This window comes from Urocitellus parryii, chromosome 1 (assembly GCF_045843805.1).
Source record: "Urocitellus parryii isolate mUroPar1 chromosome 1, mUroPar1.hap1, whole genome shotgun sequence".
In the NCBI taxonomy this organism is placed as follows: domain Eukaryota; kingdom Metazoa; phylum Chordata; class Mammalia; order Rodentia; family Sciuridae; genus Urocitellus; species Urocitellus parryii.
Genome location: NC_135531.1, coordinates 256,846,159 through 256,858,554, shown reverse-complemented (window position 1 = coordinate 256,858,554; position 12,396 = coordinate 256,846,159). Strand labels below are relative to the sequence as shown.

The 12,396-nt window shown below is 35.1% G+C and overlaps 1 protein-coding gene across 1 annotated transcript in view; it reads right to left on the bottom strand.

Annotated features, from left to right (window-relative positions):
- Pth2r (parathyroid hormone 2 receptor) overlaps nt 1-12,396 on the bottom strand; it is a 106,928-nt gene that overhangs the window by 60,669 nt on the left and 33,863 nt on the right. Inside the window, exons 7-8 of the mRNA XM_077795092.1 lie at nt 3,051-3,148; nt 856-1,045 (exon numbers count right to left, since the gene is read on the bottom strand). Coding sequence (XP_077651218.1) covers nt 856-1,045; nt 3,051-3,148 — 288 coding nt within the window. The remainder of the gene's footprint in view (nt 1-855; nt 1,046-3,050; nt 3,149-12,396) is intronic.

Here is a 12,396-nt window from a genome sequence, read left to right as displayed (position 1 = left end):
TAATATATGATCATCATAAAAAAATGAGAAGTATAAAAAAGTATATAGAAAAAAATATGATCCATCTTTCTACTAGGAATTTTATTCTGGTCTTTCTGATGCCACTATTTCAACAAAACAAACTGCCCCAAAAGTGGATGACCTAAAACAATAACCATTTAATATGTCTAAATTCTGTGGTTTGGTGAGTAGGTCTGCTGATCTGGGATGATCTCTGCCCATCTCATCCAGACTCGGCTCACAGAAGTCTACCTCCATCTGCCTCACTAACACCGCCACTTCCTGCTAGTTGGTAAAGCAAGTCACAAGGCCAGTCAAGAACCAGATTATCAGGGACTATAAACTTACCAAGTAAAGGCAGAGATGCAGATTGGGCTTTAATCTGTACCGTCAAGATGATCCATCTACTATAAATTATTTCCAGATACACTGCTTCAGTGATCAAATTTGCTGGATTATTGGGTGACTACTTACTAATTTAAGAGGAGACTCAAGTACCATGGAATTTTATATGGGAATGAGACTCCAAGTATATAATAAAGGAACTAAATGTCGTGGGCTTTTACATCCCAAGGTTCTGGTTTTGCTGACGAGTCTTTACTGTTAAAAGCAGTACCCATGGCCGTTGCTATGCTCCATACATCATATGCCATTTGAATCGCATGCTTTTGCAGTTTCCATTCCAGAATGTCTTGGAGAAAAACCACTTTTGATAATTCAAAATAAGTGATTAGACTTGAGGGGACAGAATTGAGGAAATAGATATTAGAAGTCTAATTTAATTACTTTAGAGATCATATAAAATAAGACCAAACAAGTTGACATTTAGTGGGCTGTGAAATTTGACGCACTCACATATTGTGATTTGTCCACAGAAGGTGCTCCAATGGAATTGTGTAGGTCATCCTGCATTATCAGGGACTGCAGCTCTTCTACTCCCAGGTGAGCCTGGGCCACTCTGTCCTTGACAAAAATACTTATAGCTCTCAGCATGAAAGACACAAATAAGTGCAGGTGGATATAGTTCCTAGTGCAATGCAATCGTCTGTGCAGAGAAACAGCCAGTATTTAGAATTGAAAAAAATGAGAACTAGGGAAATAAAATACCCAAAGGATCCCAACCTTCCCCCCCCCAAAAAAAAAGCATGGTGAACTCAAAAACAGAAACAATATTGAATAGCTCTGGGTTATATTTCATAATATAAGAGATAAAGTTCAAATGAAAATGAGCTAAATTTAGATGCTTAGGAAGTGATTACATTGTTAATATTATATTATTAACATATTGTGGACATGGATTTATTCATGTCCTGGCTCCTCATCAGGAGTGTCTTCACTGGACATCAGTATTTGGCCAGAGAGCATTATCAGGTGTGTACGGCCATTATTTTTTTGTACATATTGCTATTACAATGTATAAACAGGTTTTGACTTTCAAGAGATTCAACACTATCTACCAATAAAGGAGTATTTTATAGAACCAAAACAAATTTTACATAACCTTTTATTTTAGAATATATCAATTCTATTGAAAATAATTGTGTACCAATTATAGAGAATCTACAACTAAATACTGTAATGAGTTATTATGTAAATCAAAGGACTATTGCTGAGTTCTGAGAAATTCTTCTTGAATTTCTAGTCATCTGTTTTCCTCACAAAAGTTTGTCCATTGTTCTGAACAACCAGAGCCAAGCTTCGAGCAGGGGGAACAAACCCTGGATGAAGAGACAAGAGACAAAGTTTCCATTTCCAGGTCAACCTATGACTCTTGGTCTTTAAAATTTAACAAGAACTGCCAGGCCAGATTCTCAAGACCATTTTCAGGAAGCCTTTATAATCCCACAGGTCTGATCATATGATCCTTCCATTTAAAAAAAATCATATTTTTTCTCCTTCCTTCTGTTGAATCTGTTCCTTGATTTGCATATGTTGAAACAATCTTGCCTCCCTGGGACCAATCCCACTTTGTCATGGTAAGTCAACTTTTTAACGTGCTATTAGATTAATTTGCTATTATTTTGTTTTTGCTTTTTTTGTTGTTGTTGTTCTTCCTCCTCTTCTTCTTCTTCTTCTAATTAGTTATATATGATAGTCAAAAGCATTTTGACACATCAACACATCATACTAAATTGAGTATAACTTCTCACTCTTCTAGTTGTACATGATGTAGAATTACACTGGTCCAGTAGTCGTATATGCACATATGGTAATAATATCCTATTCATTCTACTATCTTTCCTACACTCAAACCTCCTCCCCTCCCTTTACTCCCCTCTGTCTAATCCAAAGTTCCTCTATTCTTCCCTAGCTCACACCCCCTTATTGTGAATTAGTATCCACATATCAGAGAAAACACTTGGTCTTTGATTTTTTTGAGATTGGCTTATTTCGCTTAGCATGATATTCTCCAGCTCCATCCATTTATAGGCAAATGCCATAATTTCAATCTTCTTTGAGGCTGAGTAGTATTCCATTGTGTACATATGACACATTTTCCTTAGCCAGTCATCTGCTAATGGGCACCTAAGTTGGTTCCATAGTTTATCTATTGTAAATTGAGCTGCTATAAACGCTGATATGGCGGTATCACTATAGTATGCTGATTTTAAGTCCTTTGAGTATAAACTGAGGTGTGGGATAGCTGGGTCAAATGATGGTTCCATGCCAAGTTTTCTGAGGAATCTCCACACTGTTTTCCATAATGGTTGCACCAATTTGCAGACCCACCAGCAATGTATCTGTGTACTTTTTTCCCCTACATCCTTGCCAACTTTTAATGTTGCTTGTATCCTTAATAATTGCCATTCTGACTAGAAGGAGATGAAATCTTAGTTTTGATTTGCACTTCTCTAATTGCTAGAGATGTTGAACATTTTTTCCTATGTTTGTCTCAAAAAATGAATCAAATAATATAATGAACATCAGGTTTAATTTAAAAAAAAACTTCTGGTAAAATATGTGGTGGCACAGATTATGAGACCCACGTTTTCTGTGGACAGGAACCAGAGCAGGTCACTTCATGGAGAAGGTGGCTGAGAATGACTCACCTGAAGTAACTGATGATGAGGATGGCCACAGCCAAGGAACCCAAGGAAATGGAGTAGCCCACCGTGTACAAGATGTGGAGGCTTTTGAAGAACTCCTGCTGCAGGGGAGGAGATAGTCACATGTGTAATAGGGCCATTTTACCAACACACTGGTAAGAACAAGATGTCATTTGGGGGATGTTCTTTCTAATTCTCTTTAGCTTTTCTGAGCTGTAATTCACACACAATAAAATATACAGATCTTCAATGAGCAGTTTGATGGGTTTTGATAAACCCAGTTCATTTATGCCTCTTGCGAGTAGAAACCTGCCCCCTAACACCCCCCCACACCCCGTCACCACGACTCCAATTCTGTCACCATGAATGAGCTTTCTCTGTTCACATGCTTCATAGACTTCTGGACTGTTCTTAAACTTCTTAGAATTATATAGTATATATTCTTTGGGTTGATGTGCTGCTTTTGATAACCACCAATAATGTTATGTGTGTTAGTACTTCATTCCTTTTTAATTTTCTTTCATTTTAAAGGAATGATAGATGCACAAGAAGTGAAAATTTTACTAAGGAAGGTCCTGCAATGGTTTGGATCATTCATAATTATAGTAAATATCAGAACAAGGAATTTGACAGTGGTCCAACATGCTTATTTGTAGTTCCGTGTCATTTGATCACATATATATTTGTATGCAATCATCACTGGAATTAGATTGTAGAAATACTCCATCAGCTCAAAGTTATACCTTGTGATAGTCCTACACATCATATCTACCATTCTTCTCCCACCGTTCCAAACACCTGACAATGATTGATTTGTTTTCCATCTCCATAGTTTTGTCATTTTGTAGTGTTATATAAAAGTAGAATCATATGAGACCTTTTGAAATAGAATTCCACCGTATGTATATAATCATTACATTTTATTTTTTTATTGGTTGTTCAAAACATTACAAAGCTCTTGACATATCATATTTCATACATTAGATTCAAGTGGGTTATGAACTCCCAATTTTTACCCCAAATACAGATTGCAGAATCACATCGGTTACACATCCACATTTTTACACAATGCCCTATTAGTAACTGCTGTATTCTGCTACCTTTCCTGTCCTCTACTATCACCCCTACCCTCCCCTCCCATCTTCTCTCTCTACCCCATCTACTGTAATTCATTTCTCTCCTTGTTTATTTTCCCATTCCCCTCACAACCTCTTATATGTAATTTTGTATAACAATGAGGGTCTCCCTCCATTTCCATGCAATTTCCCTTTTCTCTCCCTTTCCCTCCCACCTCATGTCTCTGTTTAATGTTAATCTTTTCCTCCTGCTCTTCCTCCCTGCTCTGTTCTTAGTTGCTCTCATTATATCAAAGAAGACATTTGGCATTTGATTTTAGGGATTGGCTAGCTTCACTTAGCCTAATCTGCTCTAGTGCCACCCATTTCCCTGCAAATTCCATGATTTTGTCATTTTTTAGTGCTGCATAGTACTCCATTGTGTATAGATGCCACTTTTTTATCCATTCATCTATTGAAGGGCATCTGGGTTGGTTCCACAGTCTAGCTATTGTGAATTGTGCTGCTATGAACATCAATGTGGCAGGATCCCTGTAGTACGCTCTTTTAAGGTCTTCAGGGAATAGTCCGAGAAGGGCAATAGCTGGGTCAAATGGTGGTTCCATTCCCAGCTTTCCCAGGAATCTCCATACTGCTTTCCAAATTGGCTGAACCAATTTGCAGTCCCACCAGCAATGTACAAGAGTACCCTTTTCCCCACATCCTCGCCAGCACTTGTTGTTGTTTGACTTCAGAATGGCTGCCAATCTTACTGGAGTGAGATGGTATCTTAGGGTGGTTTTGATTTGCATTTCTCTGACTGCTAGCGATGGTGAGCATTTTTTCATGTACTTGTTGATTGATTGTATGTCCTCCTCTGAGAAGTGTCTGTTCAGGTCCTTGGCCCATTTGTTGATTGGGTTATTTGTTATCTTATTGTCTAATTTTTTGAGTTCTTTGTATACTCTGGATATTAGGGCTCTATCTGAAGTGTGAGGAGTAAAAATTTGTTCTCATGATGTAGGCTCCCTATTTACCTCTCTTATTGTTTCTCTTGCTGAGAAAAAAATTTTTAGTTTAAGTAAGTCCCATTTGTTGATTCTTGTTATTAACTCTTGTGCTATTAAGGAATTTGGAGCCCGACCCCACAATATGTAGATCGGAGCCAACTTTTTCTTCTATCAGACGCAGAGTCTCTGATTTGATACCAAGCTCCTTGATCCATTTTGAGTTAACTTTTGTGCATGGCGAGAGGAAGGGATTCAGTTTCATTTTGTTGCATATGGATTTCCAGCTTTCCCAACACCATTTGTTGAAGATGCTATCCTTCCTCCATTGCATGCTTTTAGCCCCTTTATCAAATATAAGATAGTTGTAACTTTGTGGATTAGTCTCTGTGTCCTCTATTCTATACCATTGGTCCACCCGCCTGTTTTGGTACCAGTACCATGCTGTTTTTGTTACTATTACTCTGTAATATAGTTTGAAATCTGGTATCGCTATACCGCCTGATTCACACTTCCTGCTTAGAATTGCTTTTGCTATTCTGGGTCTTTTATTTTTCCATATGAATTTCATGATTGCTTTATCTATTTCTACAAGAAATGCCGTTGGGATTTTGATTGGCATTGCATTAAACCTATAGAGAACTTTTGGTAATATCGCCATTTTGATGATGTTAGTTCTGCCTATCCATGAACAGGGTATATTTTTCCATCTTCTAAGATCTTCTTCTACTTCTCTCTTTAGGGTTCTGTAGTTTTCATTGTATAAATCTTTCACCTCTTTTGCTAGGTTGATTCCCAAGTATTTTATTTTTTTTGAGGATATTGTGAATGGAGTGTTTTTCCTCATTTCCGTTTCAGAAGTTTTGTCGCTGATATACAGAAATGCCTTTGATTTATGCGTGTTGATTTTATATCCTGCTACTTTGCTGAATTCATTTATTAGTTCTAGTAGTTTTTTTGTAGACCCTTTTGGGTCTTCTAGGTATAGAATCATGTTGTCCGCAAATAGTGATAATTTAATTTCTTCTTTTCCTATTTTTATGCCTTTAATTTCTTTTGTCTGTCTAATTGCTCTGGCTAGTACTTCGAGAACTAAATTGAATAGAAGTGGTGATAGAGGGCATCCCTGTCTTGTTCCAGATTTTAGAGGGAATGCCTTCAATTTTTCTCCATTCAGAATGATGCTAGCCTGAGGCTTAGCATCGATAGCTTTTACAATGTTGAGGTAAGTTCCTGTTATCCCTAGTTTTTCTAATGTTTTGAACATAAAGAGATGCTGTACTTTGTAGAATGCTTTTTCTGCGTCTATTGAGATGATCATGTGGTTCTTACCTTTAAGTCTACTGATGTGGTGAATAACATTTATTGATTTCCGTATATTGAACCATCCTTGCATCCAGGGATGAATCCTACTTGATCATGGTGCACAATTTTTTTGATGTGTTTTTGTATCCGATTAATCACTACATTTTAATGAGTTTCTTGTAGATAGTATGTAGTTTAGTCGTGTTTTAATTAGTGTATTTATACCATTTATTTTTAATATAATCCTGATATGTTAAGGCTAAATCCATCCTTTTATTTTTTTTTATTTTATGTTGTACTATTTCTCATTTCTGTTTTATTTTTCTTGCAATCCTGTGTGTTGCTTGAATAGTTTTTAGAATTCCATTTGGTGTATATTTTGGTAGAGTTTTAAGCGGTCACTCCAGGAATTACTTTTTTAAAATATGTTTTTAGTTGTAGATGGGCACAATGTCTTTATTTGTATTTATTTACTTTTATATGGTGTGAGGATTGAACCCAGGGCCTCATGTGTGCAAAGCAAGCATTCTACCACTGAGCTACAACTCCAGCCCTCTAGGAATTATTTTATATAGTTTAATGTGAAATATTTGATCATTAAATTCTGACCTTTCTTCTTTCCTAATTAAGTTCCCAAAATTATACATTTACTTCTAAGCTCTGCTTATGGTATTTTCCACAGTTTTTCATATTTTCTGCTTTGGTTTGGTTTATTCAGTTTGAACTTGTACCATGAGTCATATAATTTCCAACTACTTATAAAATTATATAAATACTATAACTGATTTTTAATTAACACTTTTATAGTCAGAAATTATGCTCTGATTTCAATGTTGAAATTCTCTGAAACTTACTCTGTAAATCAACAAATATTGGTGAAACTTTGGTGTGTACTTTAAAAGAATGTGAATTTTGTAGTTATTGGGTATAGTGTTCTATAAATGTCCACTTAATCATTGTTTGAAAGATATGGAAATTTTTGTCTAATGGATCTATGAGAATAATGTTTAAAAACTCCTACATGCTGAGATTTCACTATTTCTCCTCTTAGTTCAGACTAGTTTTCCTTTCTGACAACACTGAGGCTGTTTCCATATCTTGGCAACCGTAACTACACTGCAATGATCACGGGAGTGCAAATGTCTTCAACATGAGATTTCTTTTCTTTTGACAAATTTCCAGCAGTGGGATTGCTGGATAATATGGTAATTATTAATGTTCTGAGGAATCTCCACCCTGTTTTCCGTAACGGTTATACTCATTTACCTTCCCTTTCTCTAAAGCCTCTCCATCACTTGATATCTTTTGTCTTTTTGATAAAGCCATTCTGGCAAGTGTAAGGTGATATCTCTCTTTGTGGCTTTAATCTACATTTTTCTGATGATTGGTGATGCTGAGCATTTTTTTCATATCCACTGACCATATGTATGTCCTCTTTTGAGAAATGTCTGTTCATATCCTTTGTCAGTTTTATAAATGGGTTGTTTTATTGCTCTTGAGTTTTCTGGATTCCTTAAATATTTTGGAGATTAGCCCTTATCAGCTTATGCTTTGTGAGTATTTTCTCCCAGTCTATAGGTTTTCTCTTCATTCTATTGATTGCTTTTCTGGTTTTCTTGAAGCTCTTTAATTTAAGGCAATTCCATTTGTCTATTTGTTTTTATTTTCTGAGCTTGGGGGACCATATCCAAAAAACTCATTGCCCAGACTAATTTCATCAAGAGTTCCTCCTATACTTTCCTCTTGTTGTTTTACAATGTCAAGTCTTAAATTTATCCACTCCAAGTTGAGCTTTGTACGTAAGGGCCTAATTTCATTCTTCTATCTGTACATATCCAGTTTTCCTAGTACTCTTTACAGAAAACACTACCCTTTCTTCACTGTGTGCTCTTGGCGTCTTTGTTGAAAATCAGTTGGCCATTAATGTATGGATTTATTTCTGGGTTCTCTATACTGTTTATTGGTTTATGTGTCTGTTTTTATGCTAGTACCATGCTGTTTTGAATATTACAGCTTTGTAGCACATTCTGAAACCAGATAATATGAACACTCCAGCTTTGTTGCTTTTTGCTCAAGATAGCTTTGGCTATTCAGGGTCTTTCATGATTCAATACCTATTTCAAAATTATTTTTCTATTTTGGTAAAAAAAAATCAGAATTTTGATAAGGGCTTCATTGAATCTGTAGATCATTTTAGGTAGTATAGACATTTTAACAATATTAATTCTCCCAATCTGTGAACACAGAAAAGATATTTCCACTTATTTGTTTCTTCAGTTTCTTTCATCATTGTTTTATAGTTTTCAGTATCCAGGTCTTTCACTTGCTTTGTTAAATAATAAATTTTTTATTTATTTAAGAATTTTATTTAACTATTATAAACAGTATTTTTTCTTGATTTATTTTTTTTCTTGATAGTTTATTGTCAGTTTATGAAAACACAACTGATTTTTTATAGATATTTTGTTCCTGCAATTTTAATGAATTCATTGATTAGTTCTAATAAATTTTTGTTGGCATCTTTAGGGTTTTCTATATATAAGATCATCTCATCTGCAAACAGGCAACTTTGCTTCTTCCTTTCCAATTTGGAGACCTAACTTTTTGGTTAGGACCATGTTGAACAGAAGTGGCTTCAGTGAACATGCCAGCTGATTTTCTGAGTCCAGGAGATTTTGTTCCAGCTGCCGCCCTACCAGTCTTCAGCCAACACTGTCTTGCCTGAGATGAAGTCCCTATGTGCCTATCAGGTCTTCCTCAGCTTCCTTTGTCAGATTACTGCCTTGTAGACCTGCACATTTTGGGGGATAAAATGGGTTTCTCTTCTTCTGGCCCCTGGGCTATAGCAGTCCTGAACTCAGTGAGGGTTCCATGCACCTCAAGGGATGTCTCCCAGCTCCTCTGTTCTGTGCCATACCCTCAGCTTAGACTCTCTTTCACTCGGTGAAGGTCCTGTGCACATCTTGAGAGATTTATCTTACTCTGCTCTGTTGTCCCAGCCTTAGGCACAGTGCCATTCTGTGAAGGCTTCATGGGACTTCACTGTGACTAGAGCTTGCTGCTTTGAATTCTATGCCCTTATGCTAGCCCTTGTCTGTTAAATGTGGTTAAAAAGCTTTCCTCCTTTCTTTTCTTCTCAATCTATGGTCTGGTTACTCTTCTTTTGCTATGGACCCAGCCTTTAGATTTTTTGAAATCCTCATTTTACTGGTGAATTTTTACAGATTATTAATTTTGCATCTCATACAACTTAATCTTATCATTATACCTGCCTATATTCTGGCTGGAAGCAAAGGACTTTACCTCTTATTCCTTTTTTTAAAAAAATATTATTCATTGCATATTATTTTTATTAATAAAACATTAACATGTTTATAGAAAATACTAGATAATATGTAAAATATATAATGAAGACAAAAAAGCCTTCCAAGTTCTCACCAAACAAATGAAACACTGCTAGCACCTTAGGTATTTTTGTTATTCTTTTTCTATATACCCTATCCTATCCTTTTAAGGATCTAAATCCTAAACTTATACTTAAGTTTTTTCCAGATAATTACATGACAAAAGAATTTTCCAATGCCACAAACTCTTTATAAAAATACATATTTGGGCATACTTAGCCAGTTCCTCTTTTGAAATTTAAGTTCTTCAAAATATTCACTGTAATGACTTATTATTCAATGAACATTTTTTTCATTCAGTTTCTCCACCCCAAATCATTATACTTAACCGTAGAAGTGAAATTATAAAATCAAAGGTTATGACCCCTTTGAGGTTTTTAAATATGTATTGCTAAATTGCATTCAAAAGTACATACAGCCTTTAGACATGAGATATATTATATGATAATTTATACAGTATGCCATTGTTTCAAATATCATATCAGTGAGGGTTCCATGCACTAAAGAATTTAGTAACCTGTGGCCTATCATTAGAGTTCCTTCTCTTCTTTTATTAAAAATAATTACCTCATTTGGCCAACAAGTGATATGGAAATTATTTAGAATTAAAAAAAAATCATGCTAAAAATAGTTTAGTATTTTCCCAATAGTGATGTGGCACTTATTCTTCTATCAAATTATGGGTCATTTATTCTCAATACATACTTTTTCAGTTTTATACATTTCCTTCCTTACAAAAATTTTTATATTAACCATTAATAATTTATATCTCATAAATAAGGAACATCATTTTGCCTGACCGAGCATTAAACTTTGGGAGCCATCTAGTTTTCTTATTAGAGAATATTTGGTGTGGCTTTTTTCTTTTTTTTGAGTCTTCTTAAATTATACCTTAAGGTTGATAAACAATTGAAAATATGGTTTTCACTAAGGAGATAAAATTAATTTATGTTAACAAAATTCTTAAAGTTTTAGTTAGCCTTTAAGTCATTTTTATAGAAACAGAATACATCTTAGGTTTATTAACCATTTTTTATTATTTTGATACTTAGAATATGCATTAATCACAAGAAATGGTTGTAAGATTCGAGTTCTGGTGGGGCAGTTGGTGCACACCTGTTATCCTAGCAACTCAAGAGGCTGAGGCAGGAGGATCACAAGTTGAGGCCAGTATCAGCCACTTAGCAAGATCCTGTTTCAAAATTTAAAAAAAAAAAAAATTTAAAAAAAGGACTTGGGATGTAGCTCAGTGGTAAAGTGCCCCTGGGTTCAATCTCAGTTCTAAACAAATAAATAAATAAGATTAGAATTCTGTGTGAATAAAACAATGATTTAACAGCCAACTGAAAGCTGTCGAAGAACTATCTTTGTCATCATTTAACACACAGCTAAAGATCATCACGGAGTACACTAAATACCGGGGAGTGCTTGTTTTTGTCAGTGAAACTCCAATCATTCTGAAGTATTTATATTAACTCAAAGTTAGCCTGAGTTGCATCGTGGAATCTATAAGAATCTCCTCATATTGACTATTTTTATATAAAAAATTTCAAACCTTGAAGTACAAAACTGAAGGTCTTTAAACAAGCTATCAAAGAGCTCATTAAGATATTAGTACTTGATGACAGAAAAGAAAGTTAAGAAAATTCAACCTATTTGTAAAACTGAACAAAGAAACCTTCAACTCATCACTTCTCTCTACTGTTCTCTCTCCACTCCCACCCAAAATCAATAGGCACTAAAAAAAAAAAAAAAGTAAAATGTGAGGGAGTTTATGTACAATGGACTGTTCTTAGGGCCCTCTTAAAAATTACTTAGCCATCAATTTATCATATCCATTCCTAGCATCACAAGCATTTTCATCCCATATCTCTACTCACAGGTCAAAGGGATAGGAATTTGAGGATGACTTTTAAACTCTCTAACATAACTTAAAAGTAACTCTAGAAGTTTTTGAAGTTCACATATGATTGCTATACTGCACACAATGCTGATGTGAAGTTAGGACCCCGGGGCTCTGCTCTAGACCCTTCCATCCGCATGCTTTAACCAACACTGCATCTCTGGTTCTCAGTAGACTCACATCGGTGAAATAAAGGTATTGTGCTGCAAAACTCAGACGATGCTCTTGTTCCTCTTGAATGCTACTGCTCTAACCTTTCATCTACTAATGAAATCACCTTCAGGCAAATTTTATGAGACAGAAAATACCTCTCTAAAATGCAAAGGTCCTTCAGGATATAGAGAGTGGAATGAGATGTAGTCATCCATAAGTAACTAAGAATAAATCATGAATCATGCTGCTGGCTACCTATGTAGATTTTTATATACAACATAATATTGTATATATGATATTATATATAAAATAATGTGACAAAATAAATACACATAGTTATTTATAAGTATATATGTATGTATCTCAGCTAGAAACCTCTAACTTAAGGAAAATACCACAAAGGTTCAGATGCATCTAAAAGGATTCCAATATTGCTTTTACCTTTGATGGTATGTGTGTCATAGAATAAAATGGTTTTTATATGTAATGGCTGACAATCAAGAATTACATAAAAGCATTATT